The 24,092-nt window shown below is 39.1% G+C and overlaps 1 protein-coding gene across 15 annotated transcripts in view; it reads right to left on the bottom strand.

Moving 5' to 3' along the window:
• The window catches only part of BPTF (bromodomain PHD finger transcription factor), a 151,385-nt gene that overhangs the window by 10,483 nt on the left and 116,810 nt on the right, over positions 1-24,092 (bottom strand). For 10 of the 15 annotated variants that reach the window (XM_064270888.1, XM_064270886.1, XM_064270892.1 and 7 more), the window contains 8 exons: positions 23,768-23,990; positions 22,170-23,086; positions 19,312-19,394; positions 18,796-19,021; positions 11,453-11,760; positions 8,511-8,684; positions 7,552-7,744; positions 6,717-6,801 (listed from right to left, as the gene is read on the bottom strand). In XM_064270888.1, the coding sequence (XP_064126958.1) occupies positions 6,717-6,801; positions 7,552-7,744; positions 8,511-8,684; positions 11,453-11,760; positions 18,796-19,021; positions 19,312-19,394; positions 22,170-23,086; positions 23,768-23,990 (2,209 nt within the window). The remainder of the gene's footprint in view (positions 1-6,716; positions 6,802-7,551; positions 7,745-8,510; positions 8,685-11,452; positions 11,761-18,795; positions 19,022-19,311; positions 19,395-22,169; positions 23,087-23,767; positions 23,991-24,092) is intronic. The other 5 variants (XM_064270890.1, XM_064270897.1, XM_010597019.3 and 2 more) reach the window with 3 other exon arrangements.

Raw genomic sequence — 24,092 nt, 5'->3', positions numbered from 1 at the left:
TCTGGGAGAGGAAAAAGCCAATGATAACATAATTCCAAATTAAATGTCAATGATGCTTATTTCAGAATTTGAAAAAATGATTTTAAAGGTCATCTAAAACAAAAGCAAAAAAAACAAAAAACCTTGAGAATATTTAAGAAACGTCTGAAAAAGAAAAGTAATGGGAGAGAATTTATCTTATTAAAAAAAAATCTTATTAGACATTAATAAATACTATAAACTGTGACGATGAAAGTATGGCACTGTGCAGGGCCGCCATGCGTCAGGATCGACTTGGTGGCGAAGGGTTTCTTTTCCTCTTCTTTGGTGCAGGATGACACAGTCATCAATGGAACTGAACCCAGAACAGGAACAAAGCTAACTGTATCTGATGTAAGAATTTCATATGTGTTGAAGATACCACTTCAAATCAGCAGGGGAAAGAAAAATTCATTAATAAATAGGGTTGGCCAACTGGATACATATAGTTAAAAAAAAAACTCCTATCTTACACTGTATGATAAACTTAAGTCACAGTGGATCGAAATTTAAGGGCAAAAATTAAAACCATAAAAAATACTAGGATAACAGACAGGTGACTATTTATATACACTGGGGATGGGGAGAAAGGCATTGCAGCATGGCACCGAGGGAAGGATTCATAATGATCAGTATATTTGAATCCAATGATGTTGGATACAATAAGCCAAAAACAAACAAAAAAATCAGTATAAAACTTACAACTTTCAAGTATGCTTAGTATACAGATAGTTCTTAAATACCTTCCTGAATAATATGAATATCCCAACAGAACAACAGGCAAACTACATGAATAGGAAATTCACATAGAAAAAATTCAAAGGGTTAAAACATTACTAGTTATGAAAGACAAACAAGGTCAAACAACCACATTTCTCCATATTGTTGTTATTAGGTGCCATTGAGTCAGTTCTGGCTCATAGTGACCCCGTGTACAACAGAATGAAACACCGCCTGGTCCTACGCTGTTCTCACAACTGTTGCTGTGTTTGGCCCCATTATTGTAGCCACTCTGTCAATCCTTCTCATTGAGGGCATTCCTCTTTTTCGCTGACCCTCTCCTTTCTAAGGAGCATTCTGGCTGTACTTCTTCCAAGACAGATTCGATCATTCCTCTGGCAGTCCATGGCACATTTAATATTCTTTGTCAACAACATAATTAAAAGGCATCAACTCTTCTCTGGTCTTCCTATTTACTATTCAGCTTTCTCAAGCATATGAGGTAACTGAAAATACCGTGGCTTGGGTCAGGTGCCATCTTAGTCCTCAAAGTGACATCTTTGCTTTTTAATACACTAAAGAGATCTTTTGCAGCAGATTTGCTCAATGCAATGTGTCTTGATTTCTTGACTGCTGCATCCATAGGTGTTGATAATGGATCCAAGTAAAATGAAATCCTTGACAGCTTCAATATTCTCTCTTTAACATGATGTTGCTTATTGGTCAGCTGTGAGGATTTTTGTTTTCTTTATGTTGAGGTGTAATCCATACTGAAGACTGTACTCTTTGATCTTCACCAATAAGTACTTCCAAGTCCTCTTCACTTTCAGCATTCAAGGCTGTGTCATCATATGCATAACGCAGGTTAATGACTCTTCCTCTGATCCTGATGCCACATTCTTTTTCACATAGTCCCATTCCTGGGATTCTGTGTTTAGCATACAGATTGAACAAGTATGATGAAAGGATACAATCCTGACACACACTTTTCCTGATTTTAAAACACATGGTATTCCCTTGTTCTGTTTGAATTACTGCCTCTTGCTCTGTGTACAGGTTCTGCATAAGCACAATTAAGGGTTCTGAAATTCCTATTCTTTGTAATGCTATCCATAACTGTTATGACCCACACAGTTGAATGCCTTTGTGCAGTCAATAAAACACAGGTAAACATCTTTCTGGTATTCTCTGCTTTTAGCCAAGATCCATCTGACATCAGCAATGATATCCCTTGTTCCACATCCTCTTCTGAATCTGGCTTGAATTTCTGGCAGTTCCTTGTAGATGTACTGCTGCAACCACTTTTGAATGATCTTCAGCAAAATTTTACTTGTGTGTGATATTAATGATATTGTTGGATGATTTCTGCATTCTGTTGGATCACTTTTCTTTGGAATGGGCACAAACATGGATCTCTTCCAGTCAGTTGGCCAGGTAGCTGTCTTCCAAATTTAATGGCATAGACAAGTGAGCACCGCATCGATTTGTCGAAACATCTCAATTGGTATTCCATCAATTCCTGAAGCCTTGTTTTTCACCACTGCCTTCAGTGTAGCTTGGACTTCTTCCTTCAATGCCATCTTGATCATATGCTACTTCCTGAAATGGTGTTGACCAGTTCTTTTCGGTACAATGACACTGTGTATTTCCGCCACCTTCTTTTGACGCTTCATGCATTGTTCAATATTTTGCCCGTAGTACCTTTCAATAATGCAACTCAAGGCCTGAATTTTTTCTTCAATTCTTTCAGCTTGAGAAATGCTGAATGTGTTCTTCTCTTTTGGTTTTCTAATTTCAGGTCTTTGTGCATTTCTTTGCAATACTTTGTCTTCTTGAGCTGCCCTTTAAAATCTTCTGTTCAGCTCTTTTACTTCATCATTTCTGCCATTCGCTTTAGCTACTCTACATTCAACAGCAAGTTTGAGAGTCTCTTCTGACATCCGTTTTGATCTTTTTAATGATCTTTTGCTTTCTTTCTTTCTGTATGATGTCCTAGATGTCATCCCACAACTCATCTAGTCTTCAGTCATTAGCGTTCAATGTGTCAAATCTATTCTTGAGATGGTCTTGAAATGGAGGTGGTATATACTCAAGGTTGTACTTTTGCTCTCACGGATTTAATTTTCTTCAGCTTCATCTTGAACTTGTACATGAGCAATTGATGGTTTGTTGAGAAGTCGGCTCCTGGTCTTGTTCTGACTGCTGATACTAAGCTTATCCATCATCTCTTCCACAGATGTAGCCGATTTGATTCCTCTGCGTTCCATCCAGCGAGATCCATGTGTATAGACACCATTTATGTTGTTGAAAAAAGGTATTTGCAATGAAGAAGTCGTTGTCGTTTCTATCACCAAGGCTGTATTTTCTAACTACTGATCCTTCTTTTTTTCCAACTTTTGCATTCCAGTAACCAGTAATTATCAATGCATCCTGATTGCATGTTTGATCAATTTCAGATTGCAGAAGTGTGTAAAAATCTTCAATTTCTTCATCTTTGGCATTAATGCTTGGTGCAGAAATTAGAATAATAGTTGTATTAACTGGTCTTACTTGTAGGCATATGGATATCATCCTATCACTGACAGTGCTGTACTTTAGGATCTTGAAATTCTTTTTGACAGTGAATGTGGTGCCATTTCTCTCCAATTTGTTATTCCTAGCACAGTAAACTATATGATTGTCTGATTCAAAATGGCCAATACCAGTCCCTTTCAGTTCACTAATGCCTAGGATATTGATGTTTATGCGTTCCATTTTATTTTTGACTTTCAAATTTTCCTAGATTCATAGTTCGTACATTCCATGTTCCGATTATTAATGGATGTTTACAGCTGTTTTAGTTTGAGTCATGCCACATCCGCAAATGAAGGTCCTGATAGCTTTACGTCAGCTATGTTAAGCATGACTCTATTTTGAGGAGGCAGCTCTTCCCCAATTGTCTTTTGAGCGCCTTCCAACTGAAGGGCTCATCTTCCGGCACTATGTCAGTGTTCCACTGCTATTCACAAGGTTTTTGTTAGCCAATTTTTTTTAAGAAGTACATCACCAGGTCCTTCTTCTCAGTCTGTCTTAGTCTGGAAGCTCTGCTGAAACCTGTCCACCAGGGGTGACCCTGCTGGTATTTGCAATACCGGTAACACAGCTTCCAGCATCATGGCAACACACAAGCCACCACAGTACAACAAACTGACAGACAAGTGGTGGCTAAAACAGGACAAACAATATAAAACTACTGTTTAAGAAAATAAAAAGCACTATCCTGTCAGTGATAGGATGATATCCATATGCCTACAAGCAAGACCAGTTAATACAACTATTATTCTGTCAGTTTTTTCCCACCCCTAAAGGGAACTACTATTTTCAGTTTATTCTATATTTTTCTAGATATTTTTTCTATGCAATTATACACTCTTGGAAAATACACAGTAATTTTTTGCTTAAAACGTAGGTGTTGTTTGCAACTTGCATTTTTCTTTCAAAAAGATATCTTGGAGATCTGTATTATTCTCTATGTACATATCTACATAACATGATGTTGATCTTGGTGGTATTAAGACAAACAAAACAAAAAAGAAAACAACCTAGCTCTCTAAGAAAAGAATTTTGATTAAATAAGGTATACTTGATTATATAAAAAATAAAAAAAAAAAAATTTTTTTTTTTTTTTATAAAGCCATTAAAATCGTATTTTTGAAGATTAATGACAGGACAATATCTGTTACGCAGAAAACATTTGCTACATGATCTCAATTTTAACACATGTATAAACAAACACACACACACACTTCAGTGCAACGGATCACTTTTATATGACCTTTCTTGCCATGGTTTTGTTACTTCAACCAAATGACTGGGTATGACTGTGTGAATAAGGTCGGTTGTAACCCATCAAGGGGATTGGACAGTTCACTAATAGAAATAAGGTGCATGGCACCCTTGTGGGGGGTGGGGGTGGGGCCATGCAAATAAGGTATATGGAACCCTGACAAGGGGATTGGTCAGTTTTGCCATCCCACTAGGCTTAAAATGAGCCATCCCAGAGGTGGAGAGGGGAGATCTCACTACCACCAAGAAAGAAGAGCTAGGAGTGGGGCACGTCCTTTGGACCTGGGATTCCTTGCACTGAGAACCTCCAAGGCCCAGGATACTGAGAGACAGAGCTGTAAGACTGGAGACAGTGAGAAGCAGCAGCAGAGAAACAGTGGTAGCAGAGGCAGCAGAACCAGGACAGCACTGTGAGATGGCATGGTGGGCTTCCCAGCTCACAGAGGAAGAAAGTTGAGCACCTTTGGGGAGGTGGCTTGCTGGTGGAGTGGGGTGCATCCGGGCACTTGGTGGTGGAGCTGGGGTCGTGGACTCTCAGAACTAGAAAGCTGAGCACCTTCAGGTCAAGGCTTACTGGTGGAGTGGGTACCTCTGGGCACTTATTGGTGAAGCCACAGAGCTTTGTAACTCTTGCCCGAGCAGGGTAAAGGCTAGTGGTCCAAGAGGCCCGAGGGGCGACGGGGCTGAGGGCTGAGAGGCCAAGAACCAGGGAGAGGCCTGCCTGTGGGCATGGCTGAGAAGAAGCTGTCTTGGTCAAAGAGCTGTATCCTGAGGTGTTTCTGATCCTGAGTTGTACCCTGTCACTTCTCTAATAAACCCCATAATTGTGAGTATTGTCTATGAGTGAGTTCTGTGTGGCCACTGCAATGAATTATGGAACCCAGCAGAGAAATAGAGAGTGCTGTGGGAGGGACAGCTAGTGTCTCAACTGGTAAAAAGGTTAGAGGGTGAAGGTTGTCTGACTTCCATCTCATAGCAATGAGCCTTGGGCTGTTGGTGCTGACAATGATTCTCCTCTCCCTTTGTGAAGTTAGAGGAGGGCCGACGCCCCCGCCATGCCATTTTTACACAACTGAAAACATTTAATAGTGGTTACTGTCTACACAGATGGCTTTTTGACTGAGTGAGGAAAAGATGAAAGGTACCTTTTATCTTATTTTTTTCTGTATTTCCTAAATTTTCTATAATTAACCCATGCTATTTTTAAAAAACAAAACTTTTGTATATATACGGTATTTATATATTAAGTACTCCTGGGTACTTTCCCAAAGGAGACAACACAAATTTGAAGTATGTACAATGATTAACTTCTTCCATCTTAAATGTCAGGAGAATAGAGGTAATGACTTATTTTACTTATGTTTGTTTTTGAGAGACAGTTTTAACTAAGTCCTCACGTATTCATTCTTCCCGTTTTCCCTCTTGGAAGTTGCTATCAAACACAAACACTTCTCATTTAAAAAACACTTAAATAGCTTTTGGAACATGATTCTTCATCAGTAGAAACTAAACTTTTGGCAGCTTTGGAGGATTTTCTCTCTCTGTTTTAATTTTTATAATTTCTTTTGCAAATGAGTTCTTTTTAAAGACAATCACTTAATAGCTATTCATCTTCTTTATGAATGTTATTTATTATTTATTACTGTTTTTCCCCTCTAGCCCCCCTCCAGTGCCCTTGGGAAATGCAGCTATATGCAGTGGGCCATCAAATTTGCTCTCTTTCAGGAAAAGAAGAGGAAGAGGCAACAGAAAAGACAAGAGGACCATCAGAGAGTTGCCGGCCAGTACACTGATTTCATTCACTCTTACATAGCTACGTAATACTCCACTCTGTGGATATATCATTTGATTTAGCTACTCTTCTACTGGTGGCTATTTAGGTCATTTCTAGTGTATCTGCAATTATACACATGGCTGTGATGAACAACATACTTGTGCACATCAAATCCTAAGAAAAGAAATTACTGGGTCAAAGGGTATGCACAGTTAAACTTTATAATAGAGTCTCCCAATTTACTCTCCAAAGTTGCCACGCCAATTCTGATTCCCACCAGCCCTGCTTGAGACAGTCTCGTGATGTAGCAATTTTATGGATGATAAATATAGTGTCTGCCAAGACATCTGATAAACTCTATACTCACTCCAACACTTACCCATAGGTTCCTTAATAACACCATAATAATCTGGTGCATCATTAGGGTCTACTGGTTCAAGGAAAGGCCAGGCCATCTTGTGGGCCTATAATGAAAAAAACAGGCACTATTACTGTTAGGCGGAAATGCTGATTCCATTTAAGTTGTGCAGTTGAGTTAACTAGTCTAGGAATCAAGAAATCTGTATTCTGGCCCCTAACGGATAACTCGCCAAGTTGGCACTGCAACTGCAACCATTCTGTGAAACGGGGGCGGGATGCTCGTCCGTGCTGGTTCATGAGGTGGCAGAGACGTGACAGTAAATAGCACTCAGCCACAGACCGAAACTGCTACTCTCTTTTCAGTTCTTTCAATTCTTCTGATTATTATTACACCTGGGGAAAGTACCAATCCAGTGCTCTAGCTTCCGAATACATCTCTAACATTTGCTAACCTTGTAAGCCATCCCCACCTCCTTTCTATTGTTAACAAGAGAGGGAAGGCTTTGGCTCAAAGACTTAGATAAGAATTTGTATCTCACTAGAATTTAATCAAACTGTTTTCAATCTATGGTGGTGAGATAAACTTTTCTTTAAAAATAAAATTCAGGTAGAAAACAGTGAATTACTTTAATTAAAAGTGTGAGATAACAACGGTTGAGGTGGTATGTAGCTATGGTAAACCAGATGGCACTGGCATGTGAATGACTGAAGTTTGTGAAGCACATCATTAGACTAGCTGGGAGTCCATAAACGTGATCACACACACAGAGATTGGAAAGTTCAAACCCTAGAAGTGTTTCCAAAGCCGTGCTGTTGATTTCCTTTTCAAACACCGCATCTGAGTTGTTTCTAACCTGTAGGGAGCGCAGCACCCTCTTCAAGCCCTCATAATCTTTCTCTGTGAGCGGTGTGAGCACTGTCATGGCGTCCTCTGTCGACTGGCACTGTGGGCAGACGTACTCATCAATGAGTTCCGCCTCACTCTGCAAGATGCCAACGCAGCGCCCATGGTACCAATTCTGACACCGATCACAGCCAATATAAAATCTGCAAGATCCGAAATGGAAATGTGAGTTCAAAACAGATGGGATGCATTGCTTATAATTTACTTTTGAAAGTAATAAAACATGCACCTGAAAATGTCCTAAGAACCCTGGGGTATAAAACAGATTTAGTATTACGGTTGTTTTAATATTCTCGAAGACTGACATTCCAATGTGTTAACTTAGTATTTCTGATGTTAAGAACAAGCAGTAAAAGTTTATTAAGGATACTGTGTAATATTGGCAACCAATATGAAGGAAAATGTTAACATATTTAATTGATTTTAAAGCTCAAAACAAAATAAAGCCAAAAATCTTTCAACTGGTACCATATCAAATGGGAAGCTGATATTGGCTACCCAACTGGGAGTTCAAAATCCTATAAGCTAATAACAATCTCAGAGCTTGTAACCCAAGTTAGTGTTTTTCCAACCTACAATAAAGCACTATTTCAAACACTGATAAAGTCCAAACAAATCACGCTATTTTAAATCTCATTAATTTCTATGTTACATATTGAAGAATCAAATCTACCATTAAACCATATTTTTCCCAATGCATCTCAAACATTCACTATGAAGCAACATAAACTTTGAAGGGGAGGTAAGGAGGGAAAAAGAGAAAAAAAAAAAAATCAGGAAGGAATCTGTAATGTAAGTGTATAATATATGCAGGAAAAAAAAATCTTGCTTTTTAATTTAAAATAAATAACCAGTCAGAGCAATTCGGCTTCCTAAATTATTAAATATGATGCTCTTATCAGAACTCACTGTGACTCATCATAAGGTGTTCTGCAGATACAGTACAATTCCTCACTGCTGCCCTCTTGTGCCCGTTTACAATCATTACAGATGTACACATCCATTTTCTTAGCCTCCTTTTCTGTGATGCCAACACATTCTCCATGATACCAGTTAGTACAAAGATCACAGCCAATATAGAACCTAAAAGTATTCACAATGAAAATGACAATGTAGTTGTCATTTTGAGCTGCATGGTATGTAAATCTGTCTTCCCTGCCCTGATTCACTTTCTTACAGGCTGACTTTCTGTAGTGAGTCAACTAAACATCCTAAATCCAACCATTCTACCCCTGGCAAGCTACGGCATCTGACACTATATCAAATGTGGAAACATTGAGTCACTCACATCAATTTCAACAAATACACTGTTTAGTGAAATATGGGTCTTTAAGAACATACTGGAATTTGAAAAAAATAACACACTGATGATAATGTCTCCCTCTTTATGAATGTGCGTAAAACTGTTAACAGGCACAAAAACCAAAGCCAAAGAATCAAAGACTTACATCTGTCAAACCTATGCCACAGAAGCCATTTCAATGTCAGGGCTATTTCTTAGATAGGTTTGAAAATGTATCTCACAATTTAAATTTGAAAACAAAGCAAAGCGCAAACACCAAGTAGAAGTTAACACTGTAAGGAACATGCAGGTCAGCCATGTGTAGAAGACAATGGTCACAATATGATATGAAGAAGAAAACTGAGAAAGGGACATGTGGTAATTCAACCTCTACCAAGTTTTCTAAATAAACATCGACATTTAAGTAAACATCGTCTTCTAACAAGTGATGACATGGGCCGGTTTGTCAGTACCATGTGTGAGTATGTAGAGAGTGGTAAGCAACTCTGAAGGAGCCATTTCAGTTCAAAACCAGGGATCTATAGTACAGAGCATGATGTAAGGATGGCTATCCAAAATCGTGAGAGGTTTTGAACAGTATTTGGCAAGGCGGGACCGTGTGTCTGTGTAATTGTGGGCAATCACACACAGTGAACCCTCAAGGGCTGTTTTAATACAAGATCCTTAATGACAAATAATTATATTGTGTATCTAAAGTGCTGACAGGAGCTGTGAAGAGATGCCATGTCAAGTCATAGCAAGAATTAGCATAGGTCGCAGGAAACCAGTCTGGCCTTGCTGATCCCTATTCTGCCAAGGCATTTCCAAGTAAATTCACCCAGAGGAATGGAAGCAGTCCTCAAGCTTCAAACTAACTGCTTCACAATCATGATTGTGAAGAAGCAATACATGGTCGTGTGGCTGATCCTATTATCACTAACGGTGTCATTTCAGGTGGTCTGTACATTGCCTCCAAAGGGCTGTGTTCTGGAAGAAAGCTCAGGACTTGAATTTCCATTTTTTGACACTCCCACTAGATTCCCAAACCAGCCTCAGATTAAACTAGAGTGTGAGAGATTACAAAACAATCCTCAAAAACACTAACACCAACTAGAACATGGAGTGAATGAACCCGGAATGTGGAATAATGACAAACTGAAAAATACGAAATATTCACAAAATAATGAGGCAATCTCAATAGAATGAGCACATATACACGTGAATCTCATTTTATGCAACTGTGGTATTCATGCAGTTGTGTGTGAAATGGATTTCTGTGGTTTGAATATTTTAAATAGGCCAAACATGTCTTGTTATTTAAATAAATTCCATAAGCAAAATCTTTACTTTGTAAAGAGAGTCAATCATATTGTTTTGTTCTGTAAATCATTTAGAGAAATTTTACTTAAAGCAAGGTACACACGTGTCCTAGACTAAGGGAAGAATCCATTATCAGGGCTCTGATTTTTTACATTATGTATAACTCCCAAAGAAATAAGATAACGAAAAGCAAAGATGTCCAAACTGATCTGAACTGAATGCTTCATTTAACACACAGCTAAATCTACCAACACAAACTTTTGATCTGGCATTTGCAAACAGATTATGATTTAGGTAACACCAAAGCAACTTCAATGTTACAACTTAAAAACCACTAAAGAGACCACAATTTTATTTTAGGAATGGCTAAAACAGACATTAAGTATTCCTAATTCTAAGTGGTCATATATTTTAGCACAAATACACTTTTTTGTACCGTAAGAAACATTATGGTTAATTTTGGCTTAAAAAGGCCGGCCAACATTTTAATGGTCAAAATGGAAGCTAAATACTCCATTGAATGATAGTATTGACAACAAAAAAATGAAAGTACATTTACGGATTCATGTCTCTAAATTGTTTGTATCACCAAATATAAGTCACAGCTGTCAAAAACAGCTTCCAGCTGCGATGCTCGTCAAATTTTTGAGTGTCAGATGGGAAGAATGGTGAAAGGATCACTTATTGTATTTTTCCAACTTGTGCCCCTAATAAGAAAGTGAGAACACTGACAAAAATATTAAGTGGCAGTATTCCAATACAAAAAACACAAAATTGCTTAAAATAAAAAGATAAAAAACCCTAACCACGTAAATGTGAAACCTCTCATATCATTCATATTCAGACGGTTTCTAGGATTTAATGCAATCACTGGTTTGTGAACAGATCCCAGAAAGGATGCTCTCAATTTAGATAACAATAATAACACACCTCCTGCTCCAGGCAGCTTACTGACTGACATGGAGTGAATCCAGAGAGAAGAGGAGAAAGCAAAGGAGCAACAGAAAGCTGGTTTTTGACAGAAAAGAATATGGCGACAGACCGACAAGAACCATGAACATGTGAAATAACAAATTTTACTTTCTACTGTCCATGATTATCAGATGAGAAGATCACAGATGAAACACTGTTACCCTCACTTTTAACTATTTTCACTTATATTTCTACCAATACACTTATTTTCTTCAAAATTGTCAATTTAACAGCTAAACTTGTAAGAAAACAACTAGAGCTCAAAAAGAGTACTCACTTAGATTCATCGTAAGGCGTTTTACAGATACAGTAAAGCTTTGTGTCCTTCTTAGTTTCCTTTGAGGTAGTAGAGATCATTTTCTTCTTCTTGGACTTGGAGCTTGAGTCTTTTTCCTCCTCCCTCTTCCTCTTCTGGGAAGCCGCAGGTAACGTGGGTGTGGACAGGAGGCCTGCATGCTGTGGGGTAGGTGGAGGTGAAGGCGGAGGGGCTGGAGGAGCCGCAGTCACTGGGGGCGCTGCAGCTGCCGTTGCGGCCTGCGCCAGCTCTTTTTCTTTCTTAAGTTTGAGGTCTTTCTTTAGCTCTTCCTGTTGTCAATTAAATACAGGACTGTCATTAGAATTCGGTAAATGCACGACCTGGCCAGAGGAGGCTACACCTCCCTTGTCGAGCTCATAGCCATAAAGAAAAAAAAAAATTTTTTTTAGCTCAGCTTAATGTGAAGGTCTTTCAGTACTACCAAACGAGGTTTTTCTTACTAAATCTTAAACCCAGTCAAAATGATTAGGAATAGAAAATGAAGATTACGTAACAACTAGCTGCGGGTTATCTTGAAAGGAGGTCTGACAGAAAGATGAGCAAGTGTCTAAGGAAGACCCGCCCTCTCAGTTTGCCCATCGCCGTGTCCTGGTTATTTCAGTTGCTGGTCAGATGTCATTTCAAGTATCCTCATCCAGGGGCTGCTTTCTTCTGCTGTACGCATTCTGTGTCCTTAGAGATACTGAACGTGAACTGAACACGACACTTAAATGTGGTCTGACCAGTGCAAAGCAGAATGAGAGACAGATCTGCCTTGTTTATCATGTTCCCATGTCTAGAATTTAAGATGGCAGAAAAGGGCAGAGCTGAGCAATATAACATCATCTTTTTATTATAGGTTTTACCATAAATCAAGACCCTTATTTTTTTTCATGTGAAGTACTTTCTAGACACACTTCTGCTATCCAGCGCTACAACTTACTCTTTGAAATGATGTTTAAAGCATAGTCTATCTCCCGGGTGGGGGGTGGGGGGAACATTTTGATTGGCATCCATGAATAAGAACTTGGTGTGAATAAACCATTTTTTTTTTTATGACCAAGAATATTTTTTGAAAGCTAATACAATTATAATTTTTTCTCTCCCCCTAAAACTCAGAGTTATATTCAGAGCTAGAATCTTTCTTTTACACCTGAATACTGCATCCTAGGAATCAAAAGGTTTAGAGAGAGGGAGGCCCTTGAGTCTCTTACTCGTATGATGGAACAGTAGATGAAAGGGGAAAACAAATTTAACATACATTCTTAAGAAGTAGATTGGAAGCTCTCTGCAATAATTTTGACATCACTTTTGCTATTGTAAGGAGCCCTGATGGCATGGTGGTTAAATCGACTGCCAAGTGAAAGGTCAGCAGTTTGAAACCACCAGCCGCTCTGCGGGAGAAAGATGTGACAGCCTTGGAAACCCTATGGGGCCGCTATGAGTCGGAATCGACTCCACAGCAGTGGGTTTTTTGGGTTTTACTATTATGGTAGGTTCACTTAAATTCAGAGAAATGCGATAGTTTACTAGTAGCAAAATGGTTGTTTTGACTGGTAATTTAAATTAATTCCTGAACCTATAGGAGTTTTACAGATTCTAAAGTAGAGGCTTCATGGGGATGTTTATGAAAAGAAAGAAAGAAAAAAAGAAATTTTAAGGATTTGCTTAGAGATAAGGTCCATGGATATCTGAAAAACAAGAAGCAGTTTTACCCAGGACCTTTTCACCTCTGTGCAGCCCCCGCCATGCCCTTTACCCCCCACCTCCAGGTTATATTAGTAATAATCATTACGTCAGTATCTTCCTAGCTTTTAAATAACACAAAAATTCTAACAAATAAACATGAATGACCCTGTTTAAAAAGCCTATTTGCTTTACCTAAAGTCTAGATAGTCTAGTGAGAAGATAAGCTATGTAACTTATTCACCAGTCCTTCTCTATTTAAAAAGAGAGCCTAACTTTTTTAACTAGAGAAGAAAAAAAAATCTTGAGTTTCATTTTTCCTTGTTTATATATGTTTAGAACAGAAAACCAAAACCAATTGCTGTGGAGTGGATTCTGACTCATGGTGACCCCATGTGTGTCAGAGTAGAGCTGTGCTCGTAGATTTTCAATGGCTGATTTCTGGGAAGGAGATTGCCAGAACTTTCTTCTGAGGTGCCTCCGTGTGAACTCAAATGCCCAATCTTTCAGTGAGCAGCTGAGTGCTTAACAGTCTGCACTACCCAGGTAACAGTCTGCACTACCCAGGGCTCCGTTTGTAAAATAACAAGATGGATTTTAGGAAAACCAAGATGGTGTAGTGAGTACCAAATTAGCTCCCCAACCCCCTTCAAGCATATACCAATGGACAACCTGTTGCCATCGAGGTGATTCTGACTCATACTGACGGTACAGGACAGAGCAGAACAGCCCAATAGGGTTTCCAAGGAGCAGCTGATAGATTTGAACTGCTGACCTTTTGGTTAGCGGCCAAGCTCTTAACCACTGTGCCATGCCACCAGGGCTTCACACCAATGACAGTAAAACATAAAAAAGAGAAGATTAAAAAGACATAGCCATAAATATCTCTACGGAACAGATACACAACAACACTGTGAACAGGGCTAAGGCTTCAGGCCTGCCTGCCTCCAGGTTCAGACTAGGAAGTGGCAGCCAAACAGAAGCAGCTCTTGCAGGGTCAAGGGGAGTAAGGAGACTCTGTGTAAGGTGGATAACAGGCACATGCTCGCTGCTTGAAGTTTAAGGGCTGACTGAGCTACACTGGGCTGCAAGAGAGCAAGCAAAAACGAAATCCCTCTCACTCAAAACAAGCTGGCAAAACCCAAACTCCAAAGCAATGAAAACATGTAATGTGAAAAAAGATAACCAACAAAATCAATAAGTGAACCTAAATTCACTCCAGATGAAGTTAATTTTACATAACAACTTGACAAAAACTTTACCATATGTATGTTTGAGATATTCAAAGAAATAAACGTAGGTATAAGTCATATTAAAAAAGAGAATAAGACCCTGTTTTATCAAAAAGGCAAGTAGAAATGACATAACAGGCAGATATAGCCCAATCACACATCTTGAAAATAAAAGATGAAATCATTATAATTTAAAATTATTTTAAAACCAAATATACCAGAATACGATACAATTGAATTTGTCCTTTGAAGCAAATTGTCTTGGCAGCAAAATATTAATTCTGCTCGCTAAAATAATGCTGGACATTTTCTTTTTTAAAGTATAGCTTTTTTTCATTAGATGAACAATACACCGTTGACAATAACACCACAGCTGCCTAACAGAATATTTGCAGTAGAAGTAATTTTGAAATGGCTGCATATTACGTTCAACGCAGGAAAATGTTCAGTAAACTTTTGTCATTCTGTTTCTGTATAAAACGTCTGTATATGAATACATACATTAAAAATACAAAGGATAGATTCTGAAATTAAATTATTCTCTTTAAGGACTGAAATTACAGATTTTTTTTTGCCAAGGTAATTTTGTTTAAGGACAACATCTGGAAGTACATGAAGTGGAACATTCATTTTAAAACTCCATTTTATTGCCATGTTATTTATATATAAAGGACACAGACCGTCAGTCCTCCATACTCCAAATTATTCCCCTGTAATGTGAGGAATATGACATGGAAACAGTGTGTGGCATGACTTAAATGTTAAATCCATAAAGAATTTGTTGAATAAAGAGCCTGATGGCATAATGGTTAAGCGCTTGGCTACTAACTGAAAGTTCAAACGCACCCAACAGCTCTGCAAGAGCAATATCTGGCAACCTGCTCCCATAAACACGACAGCTTAGACAGCCCTGTGGAGAAGTGCTACTCTGCCACATGCAGTAGACATGAGTCAAAACTGACTCACCAGCCCCTATCAACAATGCACTGAATCTACACATCACACTATATATACTATTTCACAATCTGCATTTTTCATTCAACAATTTATCACCGAAAATTTTCCCAAAGAATTTATAAAACAAACAAGCAAAAAAAAAAAAAAAAAACAAACAACCCTACACTCATCATTTTGTTAAAATGGCGGTTCATTAAGTGGACACACCAAAATGTATCTAACCCAGTGGTTTTCAACTGGGAGTGGTACTGATACCTCTTAGACAGCGTTTAAGGATGTGTGTGGAGGGAGCATAAACTTTTTCTGGTTGTCACAATGGTGGAGATCCTACTAACATCTGCTACCCACAGCCAGGGATGTAAACTTCCTACAGTGTGTAAAAAACTGACTTGCCCAAAGGGCCAAAATTGCTCCTGCTGGAGAAAACATTGATGACCAATCTCCTCTGTGCAGACTTTTGGCTGATTTCAATTTTGTGCTATTATTAACATATTAATGGATGTCCTTGTTTATTATATACCTTGCCTGATTACTTTCTTAGATGAATTTCTAGAAGTAAACGTATGGATCTAACAGTATGTACCTTTTAGAATCTCTTGATATATATGGATAAAATGTTCTGTAGAAAAGCACGACAGTTTCTAGAGAAACGGTATCTCTCTTCCCCTCCCTTCTAGAAATATGGTATTTTCATTTCTTTCGTTAATACTTAGATTGAATATCTTTTTATATGTTTATTAGTAACTGGCATTTTTAAACCTGAAAACTGCTTGTTTATGTCTTATACGTTTTCCTACTAGCGTGCTCACCTTTTTCTTATTGATGTAAGAGCTCTTTGAATTTTGGGAATATTAACTCTGCCATAAATATTAATGCATTTTTTCTTCTACATAAAATTTTTTTCTTACGTCATCAAATCTATCTTTTTCTTTGTGGCAACTGGATTTTGTAATGCTTCGAAGTAGTTTTCCTCCCCACCCCAAGATTACAAAAATAGCAATCATGTTTTCTTCTAGTATTGTTGTGGTTTCCTTTTTTACATTAAAAAATTTGATCCATTTGAAATTTATCTTAAGGTAGGAGTTAGTATTTTGTATTTCTGTCACTACTGTGAATTGTTTCTTTTGTTCATTACACCCCAAACTGGTTCTAGTGCCAGTATTTACCTTTAACTGACGACCTTACTAAATTCTCCTATACATTTTAATAAGTTTTCTCTTGGGGATTCGATGTAATAATCACACCATACACAACAGTTTTGTCCTCTTTTCTCTAATCTCTGTCACTTCTTTTTCTTGGTTTAATGCATAAGCTAAACTTCCAGAGATGCTAAATAGTAACGGTGATGGTTCGCACTGGTGTGGCGTCTCATTTCTTACTTTAGTGGGAAGATCTCTAATGTGTAATGTTGGTTGTTCGTCTGATTAATATATCCTAAATATTTCTCATCTTTTTAAAATTTACAAGGCATTTTAAGGAATGTTTTAGATAACTTCTCTTTTTAAGAATGCAGTTTAAATATGTATGAATTGGTATCATCTTTTATTTTTATTCGATAAATTCCCCACGCAGCACAAGATTAGAAATGCCTTCAGAATCAGTTACAAGGAAGAAAATTGGTCTTATTTATTACTTAATGGGTAAATTTTATTTTTCATTCTTTCAACATTTTTTTGCAGTTTCTTTGTCAATCTTTTTCATGAAACGTGGTTTCTAAAGACTTTTGGTAAGAATATGTCAAAGACTCTGAAACCTATTCTCAAAAGAGTTATAAAAGTGTTTTAATCAATAGATTACTTCTCAGAGTGGCTAGTTTACAGAATGCAATGTACATTTAGATATAAAATCCCTGCCTTGTTTCAAGGCATGTGTCCCACAGCTATTTACTCTATGTACACAAATAAAATTCTAGAAGGCTGGCATTTTTTTTTTTTTAATCGTACTTTAGATGAAGGTTTACAGAACTAGCTTCTCATTAAACAATTAGTACACATATTATTTTGTGACATTGGTTGCCACCCCCACGACATGCCAAAATGCTCCCTTCTTGACCTTGGGTTCCCCATTACCAGCTTTCCTGTCCCCTACTGTCTTCTCGTCCTTGCCCCTGGGCTGGTGTGCCCCTTTAGTCTCATTTTGTTTTATGGGGTTGTCTATTCTTTAGCTGAAGGGTGAACCTTAGGAGTGACTTCATTACTGAGCTAAAAGGGTGTCCAGGGCTATAATCTCAGGGTTTTTCCAGTCTCTGTCAGACCAGTAAGTCTGATCTTTTTTGTGTGTGTGAGTTAGAATTTTGTTCTACATTTTTCTCTAGCTCTCTATTGTGATCCCTCTCACAGCAGTCAGTGGTGGTAGCTGGGTACCATCCAGTTGTGCTAGACTCTGTCTGGTAGAAGCTGTAGTACTTGTGGTCCATTAGTAACTTGGACTAGTCTTTCCCTTGTGTCTTCAGTTTTCTTTATTCTCCCTTGCTCCAGACGGGGTGAGACCAGTAGAGTATCTTAGATGGCCGCTCACAAGCTTTTAAGACCCTGGATGCTACTCCTTAAAGTAGGATGTAGAACATTTTCTTTATAAACTATGGTATGCCAGTTGAGCTAGATATTCCCTGAGACCATGGTCCCCATAGCCCTCAGCCTAGTAATTCAGTACCTCAGGGAGTTTCAATGTGTCTACGGAGCTTCTGTAACCTTGCCCAGTATAAGCTATGCTGGCTTCCCCAGTATTGTGTACTGTCTTACCCTTCACCGAATTTACCATTTATCTATTGTCTATTTAGTGTTTTTCCATCTCCACCTCCCTCATAACCATCAAAGATTGCTTCTTTTTGTGTGCAAGCCTTTTCATATGTTTTTTTTTTTCCTCTTAATTTTAAAGCGAAGGTTTACAAATCAGGTCAGTCTCTCATACAAAAATTTACATACACCTTGCTATACACTCGTAATTGCTCTCCCCCTAATGAGACAGCACAGTCCTTCCCTCCACTCTTTCTTCGTGTCCATTCAGGCAGATCTCCCCTCCAGACAGGCAGGGAAGGACTTGATCCAAGAAACTCATTCTTCATCAGTATCATTTTCCATCCCAAACTCCAGTCCAATCCCTGTCTGAAGTGTTGGCTTTGGGAATGGTTCCTGTCCTGGGCTAACAGAAGGTCTGGGGACCATGACCTCTGGGTTTAGAAGACCACAATTTTTAACCCTAATGAAAGGGTTTCATTTTAAAGGTAAAGGGCACGCATGATAGATATAGTAAAGGAAGAAGGAAGAGAAGGTAAGCCACATGGGACACACAAAGATCTACAATGTATAAATATGAGAAAATTCAATTTGAATTCATATACATTTTCAGCTTAACCTGAAAATTTAAGTTTAACTAAAAATACAAGGGAAAAAAGGAATAAAGTTAGATGTTAAACACCGGCCACAAAAGGAAAGGAAAATACCTTCTTACCTGTACTTCAATTTGTAGGTCTTTGTCTAGGAGGGCTCTCTTTTTCAGTATCTCAGCTTTGAGCTGTTCTTTGTGCTTGAAGAGCAATGCTGAGAGCTTGGTAGCATTCTGCTTGCTCCGTTTTTGTTCCACGCTCTCTTCACGCTTCCGTTTTTTCGCTGCCTGCTTTTCTTCTTTATCTATCTTATCCAAAATATACTTCATCACCTGGTTACAGACAATCATTCTAGAGAAAAATACACAATCTATGTAATGCTGGGCATTTCATTCTGAAAGACTTAAGACAAAGATTTTTCTGTTTCTACCGTTGATATAAACTCTCTGATGAGAGCTTCAGAGAGTGATTCAAGCTAGTTATGGGTACCTCTTATAAAGCACCTATTAGTGCCAAGTGTTCTTACTTACTGAACTTCAATCAAGTTAAAAATTGAAAGTCAGAACTCTTGCGTATGTGCGATAAAGAGAAGAGACTGAGAGCGGAGACCTGTGTTATTGGGTTGAACCGTTTCTCCCTACCTTTGATTCTCTTCTCTTTCAGCTGGAGTCATGGTCTTTTTCTGTTTTAAATGTTCTATCACAGCATTATGTTTCATCACCACCTTCAGGACAGAACAAAATCCAAAAGTGCATATTTTATAGTGATTACAAACTGGCACACAGATAATGGCAGAAGTGTATTCCAAAGAAACTGTAAGAATTTTACATTATAATACAAATAAAATTAACAGCCACCATATGGCCTGGGTGCTTACCATGTGCTGGGTACAGGCTAAGCAACTGACATTGCCTCATTTATTCCTCATAAACAACACTGAAAGGAGGGGATGATTTTATGACACTGACACATAAAGGAATTGACTAGTTTGAGATTAAATAATAAGCAATATAGCTGAGATTTTAATCTATCACTTTTTTTTTTTTTTTTCTCCAAAGGCCATGCTTTTAATATTATGCTTTTCCCAGGCATTAATTTTAAAGAGCCCCCTCCCCCCTTCCAAAAATTAGAGGATGGGCAGATATTGTAATAATTCTCAATTTACAGCTAGGCTTTATTTCAAAAATAAAGTTCAGAGTATATAGCACTAAAAGCTGAGTGATAATGCATTTGGACATACTACATATAACTTCAATTTTATAAGAATACTATGTTACAACTTTAAAATTCCTTTTAAAATTTAAAAAGTGCTTCTACATATATGATCTTATTTAATCGTTACAATAATACTGGGTGGCTGGTACAACAGAAATTTCAACAAGGGCGCGCTCACAGGAGATAAGTTTCAGAGAACTGTGAATGGCAGGCCCAGGACCACAGTGCTGGACTCAAGACTTGGTAACACTTGCACTCTCTTTAGTAAGACAGGGGTACCTATTCATGACAGAATAATGAGGAAGTATAAAATTCTTACATTTCTTTTTTTAACTATAAAAATTGGAACATTTCAGTAACATTTAAAATGTACAGAGAATAACGGTCTATCTATGCCGTCATCATTTGTTTGCTGAAGGTCAGGTATCCACTCTTTAGGGCTATGGCTGAGAACCGTCTATGTATGCTATCATCATTTGCTTGCCAGAGGCCAGGTTCCCACTCTTTAGGGTTATGGCTAAGAACTGTCTATCTATGGCATCATCAGTTGCTTGGTGAAGGCCAGGTTCCCACTCTTTAAGGCGATGGGGAAGAACTATCTATGCCATTACCAGTTGCTTGCTAAAGGCCAGGTCCCCACGCTTTAGGCTACGGCTAAGAATTGTCTATCTACGCTGTCATCATATACTTGCTGGAGGCCAGGTTCCCACTCTTCAGGCTATGGCTTTTGGAGACTTTGTATATCTTTTGGCATTAGCCAGATTCACTGATCTTCACTGAGTGAAACCTTTATTCCTATTTCTGCGATCTTCCAGTGACCCATACACTAAAGTTAAATTTCATTCAAATAAAAACCAAGGCAGAGCAGCCGAAGCTAAATTCCAGCCTGAATGAAACGGCCTCATTTTAAAGGGGAAGGACACGAATGGTAGGTAAAGTAAAGGAAGAAGACAGAGAGGGTAAGCCACATGGGACACACAAAGCTCCACAATGGATAAAAGGGAGGGAATTCACTTTGAACTTACTCACACTTTTAAACTTTTGTTGCTGTTTTTAGCTGCCATTGAGTTGGCCCCTGACACACCATGCAAAACCGGATCAAACCTTTTCAACTTTAGAAAACCATGCTTTATTTTGGATCCTTATGGGGAAATCTATTTAGAAGTAACTTTGTAGTATCTGGAATCGCACAGTTTGATAGAACTTTCTGCAATGGTGGGAATGTTCTAGAGCTGTACTGTTCAATACGGTGGCCACAAGCCACATGTGTCATTGAGCCAGTGGAATGTGGCCAGTGAGATGGAAGAATAGAATTTTAAACCTTATTTAGCTTAAATTTAAATAGTCATATGTGGCTAGTGGCTACTATACTGAAGAATGTAAACCTGGAAGTATTTTTTAGCTCTATAGTTCTGACTTTAATAGTAGGATGAACTAAAATGCAGGCATCAAAGCAAGCAAAATATTAACTGAGAATTCAATTGTATCAAATAAGTAATCCTCTGATTATATCCTGTCTTCATTAAAGATTACATACACCCACCTAACTTTTTTTTCCCATGTTTTAGCTCTTTTTCAAGACGAACCCACTTTTTTCTGGAGTTTTCTTAACTACTCTTACAACTAATGTCTCCCTGAGCGATGAAATCCACACTCCAACTCCTGGCTAGTGCTGAGTGGTGCCAGTTGCGAAAGCAAAGAACGTTTTCCCCAGGAATGTGGTAGGTTGTTGTAAACGTGGCTTCTTCCTGAGCAGAACGATTCTAACGTATGAAAGTTGCCTGACTTCACCGAGATACTACCGCAAGATGCTGCTTTTTATTTAAGCTACTGAATAACAGGATTTTCAACTTTTTTACAGAGGTATGGCTAGAAATACAAATGAGTCTAGTCAGTCTATAATTTGCTTAGTCTCCATGCAAACTAAGGAATGAAAACTGAAATAACTTCAAATGAACTGCTATGATAGCTGAAGTGCCTTTAAAATGTAGTTAACCCTTCAAGTTTTGTATTAATGATCTTTAGACTCATAAACTCCATTCTTCCCATCTTGGTTCTCCAAAATACAGTTAGTTTTTAATAAGCACTGACTACACATATCTAGTAAAGAGTTTCAAACCACAGTAATCATTCAATATTTTTGGTCAATCTAGTGTTTCTTCTAAGTTTAAGCATCAGTGAATTTTGTCTCATTTAGGAAGCCTAACAAAACCAAACACTAAGTCTAAGGCACAGCACAAGAATTCAAGCTACTGAACATGCTGCTTTTACTTAATAACTTTACCTGTTTCTGAATGATTTCACTTTGATTAGAAGCTTGGAGGGTGTGTTCCCGCTTAATTTCTATCTGTTGCTGCTTCTTCTTTTGCTGCTGGTCCCTGAGTTGCTGAACCCTCTGCAACTGCTCTTGCACACTGGCTGCCTGCACTGTAACCACATTCTGAATCTGGTGAGTCTGCACAGGCCTGCTTTGCTGAATTTGAACGGGGAACTGGAGTTTGATCTGCTGGGGCACACCACCTTGCTGAGCCTGTATCTGAGCCACAACCTGTGACGGGATCTGAGAGAGAACCTGGACTTGTTGTTGCAGCTGAGGCACAGCAATGACTTGGGGCTGTGGCTGCTGTATTTGTAGCTGAGGACGGGATGGGGATGAAACAGTAACTTGATTTAACGTTTGTCCTGATGAAAGAGTTTGAGTTGAAGACTGTACCTGGGGTTGTGACTGTGGCTGGCCTTGGGAAGGTATCTGAAGAGAAGTATGTGGTTGGATTGGAATCGGCTGTGAGGCTGTAGTCTGAACCTGGGGTTGCTGTCCAGGAGACACTTGGGATGGAGTTGATGGACGTATCCGAGTCTGTGGTGGACTCTGGACACGAACAGGAGACTGTCCTTGGACATTACTTTGAGGCTGACACTGTCCTGCAGCTTGGGGTTTGGATGACTGTGTTTGGTTGGGTTGTGCTTCAGAAGGAACATGGGATGAAACAGTCGTCTGGGTCTGAACTTCAGGTTGAGTGTGAACTTCAGGCTGAGCTGGGGATGGGGGCTGAGCTGGGGGCGGGGGCTGAGCTGCAGGCTGAGCAGTCTGTGGTGGGGCTTCTGGAGGGCTCACACTGGATGACTGAGCTGGTGGCGAGGTTTTGGCCTGTTGCACCTGTGTCTGGGGTGACAATTTACTCTGTCTTTGTTCACTTGTACCTGTGAAAAGGAAAGATCAAATATTTGTATTACTTTAGAACGTAAGACCATGTTTAAAGAATTTTAAGGGAATTTTCTAAAGTTCAGAATTCTGTGTTTTAGAATAGGAGATTTATGCCTTTGAAATGTGCCACTGAGATATGCTTGGGTTAGGGCTCTTCTAATGTGCGGGGCCTGGGTCCCATTATATGGCTGTCCTCTGCACACCTCACTGACTCTCCAAGGCTCACACAGGGCTGGCTTCTAAAGCAAGGCGCAGCCTCAGGCTTTCTGGCCCAGGCTAATAATGCCAACCTTCATCTTCCTGTGGTGTGGTGGTGGAGGAGAGTGACCACGGCTCGCAGTAGGAAGTAAATAAAGTGGTTCTGGACCCGTAGCTCTCAATCCCAGGCTGTGAGCTGGATATACCCGCCCTCCGTGAAGTCACCTCCATGAGTCGATCAGTGCTGCCCAGGCTTGGCGGGGAGTAGGTGTGGGTGCAGTTACCATGATATCCATTATTTTTTGCCCCCCACCCCCACCCCTCTGGGAGTCTCTAAGAAGGCACAAAAAGCATCTGAGATCCTGTGAGGCTTGCGGTATATCCTCCCGGAGATTAGTATTTGTCCGCCTTTGTCTCCTATGTCCGCCCAACAGCTGTGATAATGCCACTCAGCATTTCCGATAAACCCGAAGTTCTACCTGCTACCGCAGTGGAGACAGTGGTGGTTGTGGTGCTGGCTGTTGCAGCTGTTGTTGCCAAGGGAGTAAAGAGGAACCGCTGAACAGTACCGTTTGGCATTGCAGCTTGCATGAGCTGCTGTCCTGGACCCGGAAGTACAGTTACCCCTTGAGGTATCAATTGCAACTGCCCAGTAGTTTGACCTTGTCCTTGAATTACTACTGTCAAACCTTGATTGCCACCCTGTGGGAAAAAACACATCAAGTACTCAGTCTTCAAAGGATCAATCTGTACATAAGCATTTTTATTAAATCATTTTTATGTTGAAAAGATCCTTTAATGAAA

Source organism: Loxodonta africana, chromosome 18 (assembly GCF_030014295.1).
Source record: "Loxodonta africana isolate mLoxAfr1 chromosome 18, mLoxAfr1.hap2, whole genome shotgun sequence".
Classification (NCBI taxonomy): domain Eukaryota; kingdom Metazoa; phylum Chordata; class Mammalia; order Proboscidea; family Elephantidae; genus Loxodonta; species Loxodonta africana.
Note: the sequence above shows the minus strand (reverse complement) of the source record. Positions and strands in the feature narration are given on the sequence as shown.